The 20,917-nt window shown below is 38.5% G+C and overlaps 1 protein-coding gene across 21 annotated transcripts in view; it reads left to right on the plus strand.

Moving 5' to 3' along the window:
• MAP7 (microtubule associated protein 7) overlaps nucleotides 1-20,917 on the plus strand; it is a 199,708-nt gene that overhangs the window by 133,546 nt on the left and 45,245 nt on the right. For 11 of the 21 annotated variants that reach the window (XM_032274684.1, XM_032274685.1, XM_032274688.1 and 8 more), the window contains 3 exons: nucleotides 1,458-1,535; nucleotides 18,585-18,748; nucleotides 19,573-19,690. In XM_032274684.1, coding sequence (XP_032130575.1) covers nucleotides 1,458-1,535; nucleotides 18,585-18,748; nucleotides 19,573-19,690 — 360 coding nt within the window. Of the gene's footprint in view, nucleotides 1-1,457; nucleotides 1,536-18,584; nucleotides 18,749-19,572; nucleotides 19,691-20,364; nucleotides 20,452-20,917 lie in introns of all 21 variants that reach the window. The other 10 variants (XM_032274677.1, XM_032274691.1, XM_032274672.1 and 7 more) reach the window with 1 other exon arrangement.

Below are 20,917 nucleotides of genomic sequence, written 5' to 3' on the forward strand. Positions count from 1 at the left end.
CAGGTTCAAGCGATTCTCCTGCCTCAGCCTCCTGGGTAGCTGGGACTATAGGCAGGTGCCACCATCCCTGGCTAATTTTTGTGTTTTTAGTGGAGACAGGGTTTCCCCATGTTGGCCAGGCTGGTCTTAAGCCCTGGACCTCAGGTGATCCACCTGCCTCGGCCTCCCAAAGTGCTGGGATTACAGATGTGAGCCACTGCAATCATCTTGTCTCTACTGCATTATTATGTAGAGTCCCATTTTTAACACGAGATTCCAAAAATGTCAATATCAATTCTAATGTCATTCTAGTAGAGACAAAAAGAAACCCAATTTTAAGTGTGATTATTATGATGACCATTTTTATTATTTTTTAAGTGTGATTATTATGATGACCATTTTTATTTTTTTGTTTTTGTACGGCAGCAGAGTGAGCCTGCAGACCTGCAGAACCCCTCTTCTCCACCCGCATCTCACTCAGACTATAATGCAAGGTCCTCACCTTGACACTTACTCATCTCACTCTTCCAGTCTCTCAGATCTCCCTCTTGTTTCTGGAACATATTAGGTACTTGCAACCTCAGGGCCTTTGCACTTACTTTCCATGGAACATCATCTTCACAGTGAGGCCTTCCTTGGGCTCCATCTAAAAATTTAAACATCCATTTCCTGACATGTCATAACCCCCTTCATTTCTTTGTTATCTCCTTAACATTTATCTCAGCCTAATATTCTCTGTATTTTTCTCCTTTTTTCATTCCATGTGTAGTACTTATTTCTCTTGTCTGTCAGATTTTTTTCCCAAGTAGAATGTAAATCCCATGAAGTCTCAGGTTTTTGTCTTTTTTGGTGACTGCTGCCTTTTCAGTATACAGAACAGTGCCTAGCACATAATAGATGTTCAGTGATTTACTGGGACATACACGCTACACACTCTACTAAGAGTCATTATAATAATGCGAGATAGGTTCTATTGTATCCTTATTTTACAGGTAATAAATTAAAGTACACCTCGTAGCTTGAGACTTGGAGAGGTGGCCGACGGCGCGTAACGGGGCAGAAACGGAATGCATGTCTGTTGGACTCAAGCACTTCACCTCTAACTGGCAAACATTTGTTCAGTATAAAGCCACTTAAGGATTCTGTTGGTCATTAAGGAACAGACTTTTTAAAGTATAAAAATAATAGAAGTTTGGTAGCTTAGGAACATAAAATGTCATTTATATTGTTTGAAGAAAATAACCAAAAAGCTATAGTTGTATCATAATTTTACATAATGTTTTCAAATAGAAAAAAAATGCTTGGAAGTCCTTAGAAAACTTCTAGTAATTGAGTGGATCACTGTAACTCTAGTCACGTATACTTATTGTTGTAAAGTGTAGCAGTATTTTATTCTTCAGATTTACTATTTATCAATGTGTATTTTTTCTTTATTTTAATCCACTCTTCATCTCATTTTTTAAAAATCTCGTTGTCAGACCCTCCGCCTGTGTTACGTGTTGATGACCGGCAGCGCCTGGCCCGGGAGCGACGTGAGGAACGGGAGAAACAGCTAGGTACCCCAGGCCCTGTGTTCACAGCCCTGATTTGGATGGACGTCACTATAATACCGTGATCTCTTGCATACCTTTATGAACTTTGCAGGTGGATTAGGAAGGAGAATTTAATATGTGATGATACAATATAAACAGAGGGCTAAGTTTTAAGTAACAATAAACTCTAGCCTCAGGATTAAGGTCCTCTTTTTTGCAATCACAGTTTCATGTGGCACTGGAGGGAAAGATATATGAGTGGAGTGATGGTACAGCTTACGTTTTACTACCGAGAAAGGCAAGGACAGTAAACATATGGTTCTTTTAAACGTGAAAAGTTATGAGATTATACACTGCTAGGGCACTTAACTGCCTTCTCTGCTAAAATAATGCTGCCGTTGAACTTACAGACAGGTGCTACCAGGCTGCTGCCAGGAAAAGCATGTGCTGAGGTGTCTGATTTTTCTCTTATTACCTAAGGCTCTTGTGAAAGATTAACAACTGTAATATTTGCCATATAATCACTGGAACTTGGGTCATAGGACTAGCTTAGCAGGAAGCTGAGACTAGAGCACTTAGAGATTGTCTGGAACATTGGGCAAGGAAGCAGATGCCAACCCCTCCTTTACTTTGATGTCCATTTATGTAAAGTTGCTAAAACAGGATACTTTCTTGAAATATACCTGAACGATGTAGCTTGAAAAGATAAAATGCCTGGTCAGTATGTGTGTGTACAGAGTGCCTGGTATTTTAAAATTAGACTGACTTAGGGTATCAAAATTTTCCCGGCAGGTGACTTGTAACTTCTTAAAGTTGAACTGTATTTTGTAAGAGTTAATGTTTCAATTGGGGACTTATATCTCATCCCTTTATTAGTCTTACTCCAAAACCCAAATGTGTGAAGTAGTCGAAGTTGATTTTTAAGTCTTTTGCTATTGTTGACATCCTTTCAACTCGGACTTGTTTCTGTCCTTTGCCATAATGGCCATAGGATGTCATTTATTTTGCTTCTGAGGTTTTCAGGCACAGATTTCAATGGCTTACTGGAAGTGAACGTGCTCTGCTATTTTTCTGTGCCTAGAGTTTCGTAGGTTCTTGGGGAGCAGGCTGTCTGTGGTCATGATGGCTCTCCCTTCCTCCTGTGAATATGCCTATTGCTCTCTAGTAAGATTGCTTTGACAAGTGAGCCAGAACTCTGAGAGAGAGGGTGAAGGCAGAGCTGAAAGATGGAGTTGAAACTGGAAGATGAGTAAAAATAAGAAACTGATTACCATTTTAGGGTGGCTGTTATTTACACTCTGTTTTCAAGTCCATGACTGTGTCCTTTCCCTCTCCACCCCATCAGGTCTCACACCTAGAGATCTCTTTAGTTATAGTGTGGATTCATATCTGCTTGAATAGAAGTAGTTCCTAGGTCAGGAGATTATTCCTTTATGGTTTAAATCACATTGTGAATTAGCTTTTCCATACTTAACTCACACCTTTCCATTTGGATTTCTTTATCTTACAAAACCAAGCATTAGTTTTTTGTGGAAACCATGAATATGCTGCTGGTGAAACAAAAATGTCTTTACTTATCCTATAAAGATGTAAGACTTAGACTTTTGAGCTTGCAGTTCTCCCTAAAAGTTGCCTAGCTTTGTATATTGTGTGACTAGATTTTTTTCTTAATATGCAGTGCCATGTTTCAATTCATATTGATAACAGAGGACATGACTCATTAGTTTACATATTCAAAAACTGTGTATTTCATATATTGTATTTAAAAGACTACAAAAAGATGAATAAAGGTTGACACTCAGCCCTCTAGAGCTAGGTGTAGTCTAGTGGAAGGCAGATAAGCAAATAGCAACTATTAATATAACACAGAGCAATGCATCCACTGTGAATGGGTATGCGCCAGGGGTATTGAGAGCCTGTAGAAGTGCCTAACCCAGCCTGGCTCTGCCAGGTGTCACCCAAGCTCCCAACTAAAGAATGAAAGGAGCCATTCAAAGGGATAGAAGAGGGACTATGGGGCAATATGCAAGAACAGGTGGAAAAAAGACATTTGCTGAGAGCTCCAACATGCTTTTCAGATTATTATGTGATTATATAATATTTAGATGATCGTATTTTATTATTACAGCTTAACTTTTTTGGTGAGCCAATAGATATACATAGTTTTGCTCCTCTCTCTCTCTCTCTCTCTCTGTGTGTGTGTGTGTGTGTGTATGTGTCTTTGAAATGGGATCTTGTTACGTTGCCCAGGCTGGAGTGCAATAGCTGTTCACAGGTGTGATCACAATGCACTGCAGCCTTGACCTTGGCTCCATTGATCCTCCTCAGCCTCTTTAGTAGCTGGTACCACAGAATCACATCACCACACCTGGCATTTTTCTCTTTATTCTTACCCCTGCTGTGAAATATCATAATTTTTTTAAATTTGATCTCATTCCTTTTTTCAATTGTCAGAGTCATAATTTTAAAGAAAATACATTAATTCGAACGTTTTTCTTTGCATGAATTTTATTTTCTTTACATTGTAGAGCTGTGCCTTTTTGCCTATTTTTTTTTCCCCATTTAAACCATCATAGTCGGAACTAAATCTTGAGAGGCTCCTTTCAATCTTCATAAATACAGGAATGAGCATATATGCAAATATACATGCATATATGATATGCATCTGTAAAAGAGCCATTTAAAATTCAACATCTAATTTCAGCTGTGCTTTAGAGTACATGAGGGTGATTTCTAAAAATTCTTCACTACCAAAAGAATATCAAAGGGTACACCTGATCAACTATCTATAAACTGTGCTTTATAGAAGCAATGACAGCAGTGGAATTTTTTTTTAAAGAAAAAATTTTAAAAGCTGCCACTTAATAGGAAATCTTTGGACTGTGCTTAATTTGAAAACAAAAAACAGTTGGTAATGTCAGCTCTTACCGACTTTCAAACTTTAAAGTTTTCAAGTTAAAAAAATTGGACACCATTCCACAAAAGCTGGCGAAGCAAAGTTTAAAATGAATAGCCAGTGAGATTGGCTATTTACTGTTGGACATGGGTTGAAATTAACATTGAAATCATTAAAGATTGTTTTAATCCACATATTTTAAAAAACAAGGTGGAGAGAGGGAGAATAAAGGTCTGATTATTTTGTTCTTGGTGGTATGGCATGTTTGTACTATTTTGCAAACAGAGAGGACCTATTAATAACTTCCTGTGGGTTAAATCTCTGAGTCATGCTTTGATGCTTTTATAGTAGGATTATGTCATGTAGGCTGCTCTTTCTGCATTATCCTTCAATTTTTCACAAAATCAGGCATAATTCTTCAAGTATCAGATTATTCCGTCAGTTTAATTGGGTACTTGTACTTTAAAAGCTTTATTTTTCTTTTTTAAAAGCTTTGTACTTGGTAAAGTCTCTAGCCACCCTATTCCATCTGATTCTATCCCCTCAAACTATCTCTCTTGCCTTCTGCATCTTTTTCACTCTCTCTCTTCTAAGCTTTAATTTTGTGTTTCCAGAAGTGGGGTGGGGAATCTCATTTGTTCTCACAGGTTCACTCTCCTGTTTAAATATGGATTCCACATTTCCAGCTACTTGTAAGGCAGTGGATGCCTCCCTGCTTCCTGAAACTCTCCTTCTATACAACTAAATTATTCATTATCTTTCACTCCAAAACGGACTCATCCTGGTGATTTCTGTGTCCCAATTAATTGTACCAATGCTTTTTGACCCTAAGACATTATTTCTTTCAGCCATTTTTTATGCTTCTGCTAAAGACCCTAGGTTCTTTCTGAGTAGCAGCTTAGCTATTACATCTTTTGCAGAATAAAACATTCTCTTCCTTGGCTGACCAAATGCTGTCCACTGACTAGTTAGTCCCTATCCTGACATATTGGGGCACTTGTAGCTACCCAGTGGTCAGTCTGGACTCAGCTGTTTCTCTAACTGGAGCTTCAGTTATCTACTATCAACTAGCCCAGTAGGTAAGTAGAAGTTGACATACTCCATCCCTGAATCCATTTAGTCAGAAATCTAGCAGAGTCTTATTTCAGATAACAGTCTGTGCCATTATATTGGCTGCCTCTGCCATTACCCTAGTTTGGACTAATACATTTACTGCCCTGTTGTTCTTATACTCCTAGCACTGTGTCAAAATTAGTGACAGTCCTTCTCTTCTAAATTCAGTGAAATAATATCAATAATGATAAACAGTAGTTATTGAGCACTAACTATGGACCAGGCAGTGTCCTAAACACTTCACTATATATTATCCCATTTAGCAACAAATTAGCACAGTGGTTGTCTTTTTTATTGTGTGGGCCTGCCATAATGGGTAATGTATGTTATTTAGTAGAATGTCACTTACTTTATTCATAAAATACTGTGATGATTTAGTCAAAGAAAATAACGGAATCTGAAAGATGAGATAGTTAATAGACCTTTTTTTTTTTTACTGCCCTATAAGCTTTTTTTTTTTTTTTTTTTTTTTTTTTTTTTTTTGATACAGTCTTGCTCTGTCACCTAGGTGGGAGTGCAGTGGCATAATCTCGGCTCACTGGGACCTCTGCCTTCCAGGTTCAAGCAATTCTCATGCCTCAGCAGCTGGGATTACAGGCATGTGCTACCATGCCCACCTAATTTTTGTATTTTTATTAGAGATGGGATCTTGCCACATTGGTCAGGCCAGTCTCAAATTCCTGGCCTCAAGTGATTCGTCTGCCTTGACCTCCCAAAGTACTGGGATTACAGATGTGAACCACCACACCCAGCCCCCATTAGCTTTTTAAGCCGTTTTTAGTATGTACAGGATCACCACAGTTCCTGTTAAAATTCATCCAGTAGTAGTGATACTGTTAAGTAGAGAGAGATCCCTGTGCTTTATTTATGGGTGATGGAGTTGTCTGAAGCTTCAGGAGTTGGACAGGTGTCCATCCAGTTGTCTTGGAGAAAGGGTGATTCTCTTTCCTCATGGAAGTATTAGTAAGATGCATAGGTGCTATGTTGACTCCCATTTGACAGAGGTTAAAATATAAGTGTTGGAGCAGATTCTGAGATCGGCTTTGAGAAAACATTATGGCATTGATCAGTTACTATCCTTTGAGTCCGTTAAGAGTAATTCTGTCTTTATGAACTTCGAATCGATCCTGGTTACCAATTTCTCTTCAGAAACCATTACTAGAACTAGAGCATATGCAATTTATGCAACAATGTAAATTTTTTACTCAGAGAGCTTAAAACAAATCCAACCCTCTCCCTTTTAAAAGCTATTTTGTGTTATTTTACTTCCTATATTCTTTCAACCAATATTTAATGTGTAGATAGTATTGAGCCAGGGATGCTGGAGTATTGAAGTGAAAAGAATAAATTTCCTAGCTTTCTGGAATTTATATTCCAAGCGTGGAGTAAGATAATAAAAAATCAAACAAGATTGCCTAGCATGTTAGCTGAACTTTCCCACACATCCCATAACCAGTCCATCAGCAAACACTCCTTGCTGTACCGTCAAAACATACCCAGAACATAACTACTTCTTATAACCACCACTGCTGCCACCTTGGCCCAAGGCAGTAGATCTTTCATCCAGATTCTGAAATAGGCTCCCAACCAGTGTCCTCATTTCCTCCTCCTCCTCCCACAGAATCTATTAACACAGCAGCCAGAGTGACCCAGTTGCAATATGGCCTGCCAGGCCTGCCTCTGCTCCAGACCTTCCAAGTCTTTCCATCTCCCTCAGAGCAGAAGTCTTACTTACCATGCCTCAGCCCTGCTACCTGCTAACATCCTCTCCTTTGCCCTCTCTCCTCCAGCCACACCGGCTCCTTGCTGTTTCTTATTTTTATTTATATATTTGTTTTTATTTTTTTAGAAGGAGTCTCGCTCTGTCGCTGAGGCTGGAGTGCAGTGGCGCAATCTTGGCTCACTGCAACCTCTGCCTCCTGGGTTCAAGCAATTCTCCTGCCTCAGCCTCCCAAGCAACTGGGACTACACGTGAATGCCACCATGCCTGGCTAATTTTTTGTATTTTTAGTAGAGACAGGGTTTCACTGTGTTAGCCAGGATGGTCTTGATCTCCTGACCTCGTGATCTGCCCGTCTTGGCCTCCCAAAGTGCTGGGATTGTAGGTGTGAGCCACTGTGCCTGGTGCTTGCTGTTTCTTAAACACAATAGGCTCAAGCACTTCACCTAGAGTGTTATTCCCAAGAAGTCCACATAGTTCATTCCCTCTTCTCCTTCAGGTTTCGTTTAAATGCCACCTTCTCAGTCAGGCCTTCTCTTACCGTCTTACTCAAATTTTCAGCTCCCTCAAACCAGACATTCTTTATTTTTCTCCCTAGCTCTGTCAACATCTAAGCATGTGAATATTTGACTTATTTGTTAATTATCTGTTGGCCCCCACTGGAACATAAGCTCTGTAAGGGAAAAGCTTTGTGTCTTTTTTTGATTTCTGTATCTTAGTATCTAGAACAGCTTGGCACATATTCAGTGTCCAACAGCTGTTAGTTTAATGTTAAGTGGAGATGAATGCGGGAGGTATTGCCAATTAGTTAGAACATGACCAAGTTGTCATGTAATACCTGCCCTTATAATAGTTCAGTCAAGCAAGTATTCAATTCTTATTAGCAATCATTTTCTCAGGTCAACAAGAATACAGAGATAATCTATTAGGATAGTCCTTAAATTCTCCTATGGATCTACTCTATTATCTATGAATCATCTATTAGGATATGCCTTAAATTTCCTTCTTCGTATGTTATATAATAGTTCTACAATATGTTGACAAGAAAGTTCAAGAGAATATTTAAGGACTGTGTAGCAGGCAAACAGTTCTCAGAGACATAGAGCTTTTCTTTTTCAAGATGATAACGAATAAGTTTAGAGTACTGATTGTGTTTAAGTTTTGTTTAAGTGCCTTGGCTCATATTAGGAACTGAGTAAACATGTAATTATTTAGTCTTTTTCTGAAACCAAAATTTTTATGTGAATAGAGTCAAATTCCTAATTGGTACTTTCGGGGATTCTATAAAATCATGAAAGATTATCAGAGAATGTATGATGGACTGACATAGCTCTTGAAGAAAAATGTCAGCTTGCAAATCTGTAATTTCATTCATTCATATCGGGTTCTGTAGCTAAGTTCAAAGCTAAAATGTATCCTAATGCAATGTTTTAGACGGAATAAGACAATATAAAAAGGGTTTTAATCTTTGAACAAACTTTGGTTTAATTGTGCAAGAGGGACTTTTTTTCTAGGTAATTTCCCTGGGCTTCCTTTGCCTTCTTGCTATGTTTCCTTTTCTGTCTCTCTCTCATCTCAATGTGTTGTCAACTCAGTGAGTGACAGCAGTACTAGTAAGAGTAAGGCCAAGAGATAAATGGTCATTTCAACCCAGTTTAGAATGTTCATCCCAAAAATACTGATAGCAAATTAGTAATAATTAGTAAATAATAATGCTGTTCTCCTGATTAGCGTTGGGAGTGAAACTCCCCCTGATTTCATATTTCACATTATTTGATTTGAATGGTTGTTGTTTTTGACAAGAGACTTTCCACTTCAGAGACTGTCCAGGAAAAAAAGGGGTTAGGGGAGGCTTTAGGGAAGTAATCTTTCTAATCTAAACTTCTAATGGATAAGCTTCGGCACATCTGTCACCAGTCTCAGCATATGCATCTCCTAAAATTGTCACTTAGTAAATATATTGTACAAAAGCTCATGAAGCTGTCGGGCAGGTTATTAACAGCCGAGGGACTAAATGTATCTTAGTGAGAGGAATATGGTTGTTAGCACATACCAGAGCAGCTGTGTCATGAGTCATGCTCAGGACTGTAAAGAATAAATGCTTATTGCTGCCTGAATTAGGTGAGCAGAAACTGAAGCCTGAACATAAAATGAGTCATGATGACAAAGCAATCATTTTTTTTTCTCCCCAAATTACTTTGCCTGTAAGGGTGAAGATAAAAAAGTCTTAAAACCTGAAAGGTAAGGGGTCTTGTAAACAGATTGCAGTAGAGGCTAAGAGTGACATTGGAAGATCAGGACCTTCACATTTGGATGCCCAGCTCTTTCTTGCTAGTATAGAGAGAAGCTGTGGTTTTGGGAAAGTGTTCCAATTCATGCCTTTTAGCATAATGGCTCATTGTTTGCTTCTAGAGTCAGACAATCCAGAGTTTGAATGCCAACTCCATCACTTATTTGTTGTGAGACATCAGGCAGGTTACTTCACTCCTTTGTATCTCAGACTTCTCATAGTAAAATAAGTTTAATAGCAGTGTCTGTCTCATAGAGTGGCTACGAAGACAATGCCTATAAATCACTTGCGTCAGTATGAAGCAAGAGCTGACGACATCTCGTCAGGATGATGGTGGTGATAAAGATGAGGATGGCGGGTCATATGATTCCACAAATACTGACTTAGATTCCTGGAATTGGAGAAGCTTAAGTCGTAGCAGAGAGAGGTGGGGGATGCCTGTGCCTCCTGGTCCATTAGGGCAGGGCTAAGTAGGACAGCCTCAGGTGAAGAGAATGGCAACATTCTTTGAGGAGTGAAAGTACTTAGGGTTAAGGCAGTCACAGAAAGATTCCTAAGACAACCGTTGCCCTATTTAGCAAAACTCCTTTTTTTTAGTGAAGGCTAACATTCCTTTAAGCCTTGCCCTGAGATTAGTAAGTCCTTTCTTACCTCAAAAATCATTCCGCCTTCATATAAGAAAAGTTCATAATCTCCACGTGTGTAACTACGATTCTAGCACCTCAGTCCCATTAGCCCACCACTGTGTGCAGGGACGGGGCAGAGTGGGAAGGACCCTCCGTGCAGGGGCACTGTGTTATGGGGATCCTCCAAGGCCACACTTCTTATCAGGCAGCTCTCCACTGAATGATTTCAGTGGCAAGTTGAGAAGGCTTTGAGTTATCACCAAAGCCTTGTAAATCACTGGGCTTGGACATCACTCTGTCCTTTAACTCTTAAGTTCATTTATTCAACTATATTTTAACCATTTGCTAGACTAGACATTGTGGGTATAGGGAGGAATTCACAAACACAGAAAAACAGAGTAGCTACTATCTGGAATGTAAGTGCTATGAGGAAGTCTGAGTGCAGCTAGCAGCTGGGACCCCTATGCTGTGGTCATCAGGAAAGGATCCTCAGAGGAAGGAGCCTCTGAGCTAGGACTTGAAAGACAGACGTTTGCCAGGTGGAAGAAGGTGTGTGTGAAGTTGCATGACCCTATGGCCAATCCAAGGGCTGGACAGGGAACAGTAGGAGAACGAACAGGTTTGAAGTGAGAAAGGAATGAAACTTTAAAGTAGTAGCAAAAAGATTGGAGAGGCCACAGCAGATTCAAGTGATCATTTTGTGTTTCTAGTTTTTTAAAATTAGAGACAGGGTTTCATTCTGTCACCCAAGATGGAATGCAGTGGTACAATCATAACTCAACTGCATCTTCAAACTCTTGGGCTTAAGGGACCCTTCTGCCTCAGCCTCCCACATACCTGGGACTACAGCCATGCACCAACAAGTCCAGATAATTTTTTAAATCTTTTTTTGTGGAAATGGGGATCTTGCTGAGTTGCCCATGCTAGTCTCAAACTCCTGGGCTCAAGCAGTCCTCCCACCTTGGTCTCCCAAAGTGCTAGGATTACAGGTGTGCACCACGGTGCCTAGCCGAGAGATCATTCTGATATAACAATTGATGGGGCCAGTTATATGGATGTGTTGAGTTAGGGTGCGCCATCCATGAGGGAGACATTGTGGAAGACTTGAAGTGACTAACTTTGTAGAACATTTGATCTCAGGAATCTGCCGTCAGAGTATGGAAGACAGAGCAAGTTCCAGTTTAGAGCAGGGAAGAATGTACAGATAATGAATAAGACTATATGATGGATTGGACTGTGAGAAATTCAGGTGGAAATCTGAAGCATGCGGAAGTGAATAGAGAGGCAATATTATAGAGTAGCCGAGTACAAGCTTTAGAGTCAGAGCTGAATTAAAATTGCAGCTGTTTCTTTTAGACCATGTGATGATCTTGGAAGCATCATTTCACTTCTTTGGGTCTTTTTCCTCATTTTGTCTTCAATTCCAATTTTTCTGGTAGTGATATTCCCATGGTTATTACATTTTTGTTTTCCTTTGCCTGATAGCCATTTGCCCATGATTTTTGAGTGTTGACACTTTGTTTTAGTTTTGTTTCTTTTAAACAACATAGCTGGGTGTTTTTGTTTTTAACCCATTCTAAAAGTATTAATAGGCTTGGTTTTACTCCTTCCAGCTTATTTTTTAAACTTTGTTTCTTCTCTCTCTTTAAAAAAAAACACCTTTTTGTAGGAGGGGCAGGGCTGGTGGTATGGAACTAGGGGGCGGGTTGATGTAAGCACCATTCATTCCATGCTTATTTTTAATAGTTTGAAAGGTGTGCTAAACTTTTCCATTCTATTAGTGGTTACATTTTCATTCTTATTTCTTGACTCTTAAATGAAACTAATTAATATTTCCTACACGAATACTCTAAGACCTATAAAATATTTTAACTTCTCCATCTTTTTTTTTTTTTTGCTTTATTTTATTTTTTATTTATTATATATATATAGTTGCACTTTAGGTTCTGGGGTACATGTGCAGAACATGCAAGATTGTTGCATAACTACATACTCCATCTTTAGATGTTATTTTTTTATTCTACAACTCCCTTCTAAAATTGATGAGCCTAGGTTAAGCCATTAGATTCCTTTTTTAAAAAAAGTTATTATTCAGCACATATATTTAATCAGTATATTTATAATATGAAAATGACATTTATTTGAATATAATCACAAGTATTAAGAAAGCATAAAGGTTAAAATTTTAACACTCAAAATCAAAACAAAAGGAGACTGGACCAGGCAAACTGGCTTATACCTATAATCTCAGCACTTTGGGAGGCCAAGGCAGGAGGATCGCTTGAGGCCAGGAGTTTGAGACCAGCCTGGACAACACAGTGAGACCCTGTCTCTACAAGAAAAAAAAAAAATGAGCCAGGCATGGTGGCATGTGCCCAAAGTCCCAGCTACTCAGGAGCTGAGGCAGGAGGATCACTTGAGACTGGGAGGTCAAGCCTGCAGTGAGCCATTACTATGCCATTGGACCTCAGCCTGAGTAACAGAGCAAGACCCTGTCTCACAAAAGAAGGAAAAAAAAGTAAAGGAATCTAATTGTAATCCCACATATATCCTCAAAGGTAAAAACAAAAAAAAAAAAATCAAGTCATGGGAGTTAATTAGAAGAGAACTTGGAGATCATTTTGTATACTCTTTCTAAAAAAGAGTAGAATAGTTTGGCTGATTTTCCCAAGATCACACAGAATTAGTAGCAGACACAAGACCCAAACTCAGATGTTCTCGTCACTTTTCATTTCTGACTCTTCATGATATTACTGGCTATTCTGGTAGCCAGTGTTACCCATAATCCTTCCATATCTTAATATGAAACTGAGACAACAGGTCTATATGTTTCAGAGGTGAAGTGATAGTATTGCTGTAGTCTCTGAATGTCACCTTTTCTTTTCTCTCATACAGCAGTGAAATATGTGGCCCCTGATACAAAAGTAAGCCTGTTCCAAAGGACCAGGCTGGACTCTAGATTGTTGAATGTGATGACAGGGGCATGTGGAGTGGTACACACAACCCATGAGTGTTCTGAGTTCACTGTTCTACCTGAGTTTCTTTCTGTTAGCTGCACGTTCTATGTGTTAGTCTGTTTTGACGCTGCTGGTAAAGACATTCCCGAGACTGGGAAGAAAAAGAGGTTTAATTGGGCTTACATTTCCACATGGCTGGGGAGGCCTCAGAATCATGGCAGGAGGCAAAAGGCACTTCTTCCATGGCAGTGGCAAGAAAAAATGAGGAAGATGCAAAAGTGAAAATGCCTGATAAAACCTTCAGATCTTGTGAGACTTATCCACTACCGCAAGAACAATATGGGGGAACCGCCTCCAGGATTCAGATTATGTCCCACGGGGTCCCTCCCACAACATGTGGGAATTATGGAAGTACAATTCAAGATGAGATTTGGGTGGGAACACAGAGCCAAGCCATGTCACCCTATGTGGCAATAGGGCAGGAATTATCAATGATGATAAAGCCTATTATCAGCATTTATTGAATCCCTGCAATTTACATGGCACTATGCTAAGTGTTTTATATGTTACTGTGAGCCACAAACAACCCTGTCAGGAAGTTAGTACCATAGTAACATGAGGGAACAAAGCCACAGAAGTCAATACTTGTTCAGTGGCACATAGCTTGTAAGTGGCAAGACAGGGTGGGCCCAAGTTCCTATGAAGCCAAAAACTATCCTCTATCCACCACAGTCCCCTGCTTTTCATTTTTAATTCCTTTTTGTACAAAGTCACTGTGTATTTCTACATGGAGTCTAGATTGATAGTGGATTTCTCCTTTGTATAGCAGTGATATGTTGTTACAGTGTCATTAAAAATCTTGGTGTCAGCAGCTCAGGGATGGGACTGACTCATTGGTGTCCAGTATTTCAGGGGCTACAGTGGGCTTTCATTTCATTTTATAATGTCATCCCATAGGCCAGGGATAAATTGTGACTTCAGAAGAGTAAAGGTTAATATTAATCACAGTTCATTTTTTGGACATACTATTCTTTTACAGAGCTGCTTCTTTATGAAATTAAGTGATTGTTAATGATTTAAATACTGAATGAGTTGTATGCAACTACTAGGGATGCCATAGTAAAATACCATCGACTGGGCAGCTTAAACAACAGAAATTCATTTTCTCACAGCTCTGGAGCCTGGGAAGCCCAAGATCAAGTTCAGCTTCTGGTGAGGGCTCTTTTCCTGGCTTACAAAGGGCCACATTGTCCTCACATGGTATTTCTTCTGAATCTGTCAGGTTGGGATGCCACCCTTATGACCTCATTTAATCTAATTACTTCCTAAACGTTCTATTTTCAAATGCATTCACCTTGGGGCTTAGGGCTTCAGCATATGAACTTGGTTGGGGGGCACAATTCAGTCAATAACATTTGCTAAATTTTTTCATGTGTTCAAAATTCTAATTTCTTAATGAGAAAATGTATAGCCTCAACATGATCTATCATCCATAGGGAATATTTTAACCCATTCTAAAAGTCTTAGTCAAGCCTTAAATAGACTTGATTTTGCACCTTTTAGATTATTTTTTAAAACTTTTTTTCCCTTTAAAAAAAAAAGCTTCTTTTGGAAGGGCATGTATTCACATATTAAATCTCTTAGAATAAATTAACTTTCTATTTTTATTAAAATATTGAAGTATATTCTATTATCCTTCCATTTAAAATATTACATGACCTATGTTTAGCAATAACCCTGCACTCACCAGCATACTCTGCAATAGGAAAGTATTGTTTAATTTGCCTATTAGCTGTGTGACTGCTTAAAGAAGGCACCACATTCAAATCTGCACTTCCTGGTAGAAAATAAAAGTGAAATTCAATAAAAGTTGAAAAGATAAAGAAATATTGTTCCTTTAAAAGATTATTTGGGGTAAAACTAATTATTGTTATAATAATGTTTAGCCCTCTTGTGATTTATAACACAACCTTAAGAACTACCTTTAATTTTCTAAACTGAAATTACAGTGATGATGACAAAAACAACAATAATAGCTAATATTTATTGAATGTTTACTGCATGCAGAAAAGTATTCTAACCATATTAAGTGTAGTTATTCTTTTAATCCTTACAGTGAATTTATGAGAAAGATCCTCTTTTTACCCACATCTTGTCTGGACAAGTTTCTCATATTTAGCACCCCTAAATATGAGAGGTGGAGCCCTGGAATCTGCATTTGAAATAGACATTCTCACTTTCCCCCACACAGTTCTAACAATAATTCTGACATGTATTACAGTTATGAGTATGCCTTCTTAGAGGACGAATCTGTTTGGATAAAAGAATGATGGCAGTTTTTCCAACAGGGCAATAACAGAGACAAAGATCTGGGAGAAGCGTGGTTTGATGGCAGATGCATTAAGGAAACGGGATCTAATTAGAATGCAGACGCTGTTTTGGAGAGCCGTGGAGAGGAAGAATATTAAAGCCAAACAAGGATATTAAAGCCAAAATAGGACTGTAGAAATCAGAGGAGTTTAAATTTAGTGAAGAAATAGAGCCACATGTTAATAAGTAAGAAAGCCTGATGAAAACATTATTTAAGAAAAATTGACCTGTGAATTAACTCTTATTTTACAAATTTATCTTACCAGCTTTTAAATATTTTCTTAATATTTTACAAACATCTTTATTTCTTATTTTCTCTTGTTGGCTTCTGGATCTCTTACAAAAGAGAAATATATTATGTTCATAAATGTCCTCAAAGAATTTGAAATTTTCCTCAAAATGAGGTATAAAACTCAAAGACTATGTAGTTTGAAGGCTAAAAGTTAAGAAATCGATGTACCATATTGCATACCTCAAGTACATATCTGATTCTTCTGCCTGTGACCATCATGCATTGTTGGTAGGTGTATAAACTGATATGACCTCCGCAGAGGACAGTAGGACAGTATCTGTGAAAATTTTAAATCTATATTCCCGTTGATTCAACTACTCTACATGGACATGCTCACACATCTACATGGAGATTTACGACAGCACATTGGTATTGCTCAGGGTCTGAACTCTTTATCACTCAATAGGCAACTGGTTATAGAAAATAAAGTATAGTATATAGACAATAAAATACATGGCCATTAAAAAGATTGTTAGATTCATATTTCATGTGTTGATATGGAAAAGTCTCTAAGATATATTTTAAATTAGAAAAAGCAAGATGCAGGCTGGGTGTGGTGGATCATGCCTGTAATCCCAGAACTTTGGAAGGCTGAGGCAGGTAGATCCTTTGAGTTCAGGAATTCAAGACCAAACTGGACAATATGGCAAAACCCCATCTCTACTAAATACAAAAAATTAGCTGGGCATAGTGGTGCACACCTGTAGTTCCGGCCACCCAGGAAGCTGAGATGGGAGGATCACCTGAGCCTGGGAGGTCAAGGCTGCAGTGAGCCATGATTGTGTCACTACACTCCAGCCTGGGCAACAGAGACCCTGTCACAAAAAAAGAAAAAAAAAAAAAAAAAAAAAAAAAGCAAGATGCAGAGCAGTAAGTGTACTATGGTACAAGGTGCATAGTGTACATTTGTCAAAAAGTTGGAAGTGGAATATAATAGGATCTTAGATTAGAGGAAGACAGCTGTTTTACCGTTTATTATTTTGTGTTTACGCTTTGACAAAAGTTATCACTGTCAAAATTTATCCACCTTTTTAAGTGAATTAAAATGTTTAATATCATTAAAAGCCTTCCAGTAAGGTATTCCCCTGTAGAAAATCCAAAAGGTATTATCTGCATGAGTGTGCATGAGCACAGTAAGTGCATCTTAAAGTATCAGAATTATGTTCTCCTTCTGTTAACTTTTAAGGTGTGTTCTCACAGTGGCCTTTATTTTTTCCAGCGTTCAGTAAATACTTATTATGTATACTATATGCTTTTTATTGAAGTAAATTTTTAACTTGAGCCTGAGAATTTCTTTGGAGCAATGAGCTTTGAAAATTGGTAGGAACTTTGAAGACCAGTGTCCTCATTTTAAGCCAAAGAAAGCTAAAATCCAAATGGACGTGTCTGAGATCTCAGCGCCAGTTAGTGTCCTAACTGCTGGGAGAACCCATCTCAGCTCATTCCACACACCACCCTAAATGATGCCAGGAAGAAAAAAATCACCTTGAATTTGTCCTTGTCCTTTTATTTCACTAAAATAAAGTCAGTTTCTATCACTTTGAGTAAGTAGATTTAGTCCTCTAATGACTAACTTTGGAAAGATTTAATGGTATCAGAAATCAATTCTTTAATATTAAACATTTAGAGGAAAGTAAAATATTCTAAATTTGTGTTTTTTCTCTTACTTATTTTTTTGAGATGGAGTCTCACTCTTACTAAGGCTGGAGTGCAGTGGCACAATCTCGGCTTGCTGCAACCTCTGCCCTCCCAGGTTCAAGTGATTCTCACACCTCAGCCTCCCAAGTAGCTGGAACTACAGGCACACGACACCACACCCTTTGGATTCTTTTCTATAAAAAATAATTCTTATATTTTTAGCAGAGACAGGGTTTCACTATGTTGGCCAGACTAGTCTCAAACTCCTGATCTCAAATGATCTGCCCACCTCAGCCTCCCAAACTGCTGGGATTACAGGCATGAGCCACTGCACCTGGCCTGTTTTTTCTTTTAAAAAGTAACATTTTAATTTAGATCATGTAATTTTTACACTCTAAATATTGTTTGAACACTTTCCTACAGTATTAATAACTCAGAGATATTTTTAGTTATTACCACTGAAGGAAGCAGCATATCGAAATAGCTTTGAGGGGCATATCTTTTCCTAAAATGAGGAAGGAACCTGTATTACGTAAGGAAGAAAAAAATGCATCCTATTGTTGAATGATATTTTTGGATTGTATTTTCCATCCAGCTTTTGATACGGTGAAGTCTTACCTGACTAGATTGTGAGCTCCTCAGACACGAGGCCTGCTTGTTCAGCCTTTCCCATCCCTGAGCTGACTCAGTGTGATAGACCTGTAAAGGCACTTCAGACATCTTTTACCAACTAATTGTCTTCTCCCAAATCCTTTTAACACTCACAGAGAACCAATGCCATGTTGGAAAAAGTATAGTCATAGACTGGAGGATATCACCTTGTTTTATAATAAAAAAGAGAGACAGATGGTACTATTGATTTTTCAGGATTGAGACTAGAACGTGTGGTTTATGCCTTATTCCACATACAAACTAGAGGGCTGCTTGCGTTCCCAGAGAGATGCGAATTCAGTACATCTTCAACATCATTGTTAACATATTAAATTAGGCTAAAAATTAACAGCAATGCATTTTTCTTGGAAATTTGAGGGAAGCAAAGGCCATGCTTGGTTAATACAAAACCAAAGAACCCCTATTTGTTCATTGCAGACCACTTAATACAGCCCTAACTATTCAAGTTTGCAACCTGCCTGTATTTGATTTCCCTTTTTTTTTTCCCCACCCTCCAAAGCTGCAAGAGAAACTGTGTGGTTAGAAAGGGAAGAGCGAGCCAGGCAGCACTACGAGAAGCACCTGGAAGAGCGGAAGAAGAGGTTGGAGGAGCAGAGGCAGAAGGAGGAGCGGAGGAGGGCTGCTGTGGAGGAGAAGCGGAGGCAGAGACTTGAGGAGGACAAAGTAAGCCGCCCCCGGGAAGAATATGAGAGGTTCCTCTAGTTCAGACATGCAGCAAACTTTCTGTGAAACTTTGCAATCAGGTGCAGGGTGCAAAGCAAAATGGCTTCAGAGTGATCAGCTTTACAGATGGCCACAGTTTCTAGGGAAGTCAGGGTATGAGAGTCAGGTAGCGGCTGGGCTGATGATTATTATTGCCATAGAAACTTTAAAAGCCCATTTTCTCTGGTCCAAACCTATAACTTATGATGTGAAATTCATTTGTACTGAGTATTAAGACCACTCCAAGTATTCGAGTTTCTGTAGTCTTGACCCTTTGCAAACATTTACGCATAGATTATCTCATTTAACTCTTAATCCTTAAGCATGCCTTACATGTCAGCTTGTACAAAAATAGAAATTTAGACTCATAGTGGGTAAGTTACACAAGGTCGTACAACTCAATAAGTCATGGGGTCAGGGTTACCCACGTTCTCAGATTCTGAGCTATTTTTTAAATATTGTGCCATATGTGTTAAGCATCAGTTGAAGATAAGACCTGCACTACCACGCTTATGTGTGTTCATGAAAGCATCACACCCTAGTAGTAAGGGTCATTTATTTGAATGCCTGTTATTCACCAAGGGCTTTATGAACCGGGACCTAGTGACTTTAGTGACCTTCCCAGATTGACACTAGTTTTACCTCAAGGTATAGAAGTTCAGCTATAGATCAAAAATAGTAGGGTGGAAATTGAAGTAGTATTCCTTACTCCATTCTGCCTTAAATTGAAGAAGCTTCAAACAACCAGCTGGAATCTAATCCTTAGCTCTTCTATTCCATTTAAGGAACGCCATGAAGCTGTTGTACGGCGTACAATGGAAAGGAGCCAGAGGCCAAAACAGAAGCATAACCGGTGGTCGTGGGGAGGCTCTCTCCATGGGAGCCCTAGCATCCACAGTGCAGGTAAACAGTGACCACTTTCAATATTAGTCTTTTTATTTTCCTGAAAGTGCATTTCCTTCTTTTTTCTAAATCTATGTTTGCAAAACAAAAATCCTGCTGAAATAATTAAACAACAATTAAATGATGCTTTCACTATTTGAGGATAAGAGGGTGATAGAGATAAGTAAGGGGCTCTCCCTTAACACAGGCTGATGTTCTCCTGTTACAAAATTCCTTAAAGGGAGAAATCTATGCAATGTTTATAAATAAACATGCTAGTTTCAACACTACCATTAGTCCTCCATTTGCATTAGGGTTTCAGGATTATGGAATAAGTTAACTAGTTTTATCTTTTTCTCTGGAAGGATTATAGTTATATGGACTGACCAGAATCAATACTATGAGCTTATGTATTCTGACCCTAAAGTATATGCAACACTAATGCTCTGTAAGAAAATGCATAGGCTTATTACGCTAGAAATAGTAATGGACATTTTTTTTTTGAATGGACATAAAATCATATTGAAATTTGGATTTACTGAAAGGCTTTATTTTTGTACTGTAAATTCAATACACCTTGAATTTTACATAGTTTGTCAGTTTTGTTTTTGTTTTTTTTTTTTCATTTGTGTGAATCTGATAACCTTTTTTTTTAATTTGCTTTGAAAAATCATTGTTTTACATTCTGTCCCCAGGTGGTTTTGTTGAATCATCATTCTCCTCTCTCGATTTAGCAGGCCTGGACCACCACTTCATAACTTTTGGTGGTACTAGAAAAGCTGGTACAGACATCCCTGCAATTGTTGATTGCCTGACCTGTAGCTAGCACCTCAGACCTAGGGCCGATGCATCAGTAGCTGAACCATCACCACCTTAGTCATCACGCATGCTTAATACCCTAGCACATAGACGTAGATCTGGAATTGGCACAGTGTTTCTTAAGTGTGATAATATGACTGAGGTGACGTAAAGGTGTTGAAATAAAGTAATTACGTGTAGAACATTTGCTTTCTCTTTCAATGATCATTTTGGTTTTCTATTTAAATTTTTTATTTTTATTTTTTCAATATCAGGATTAAACCTTTTTTTTTTTCCTTCCTATGCGAGAAGAATTTCGGTCAACAGGATTAAACCTTTAAAAAAAATTTTTTTAGCTAAAAAGCTACCTGGGATCAAAGTCCATCCAGTTTAGCTTTTCTCCCCTCAATCATTACTGCTGTTGCCACTTTTAGTTTTAAGTTAAATAAC

This window comes from Sapajus apella, unplaced genomic scaffold, assembly GCF_009761245.1.
Source record: "Sapajus apella isolate SASKATOON/1434 unplaced genomic scaffold, GSC_monkey_1.0 scaffold6, whole genome shotgun sequence".
NCBI classification, from domain to species: domain Eukaryota; kingdom Metazoa; phylum Chordata; class Mammalia; order Primates; family Cebidae; genus Sapajus; species Sapajus apella.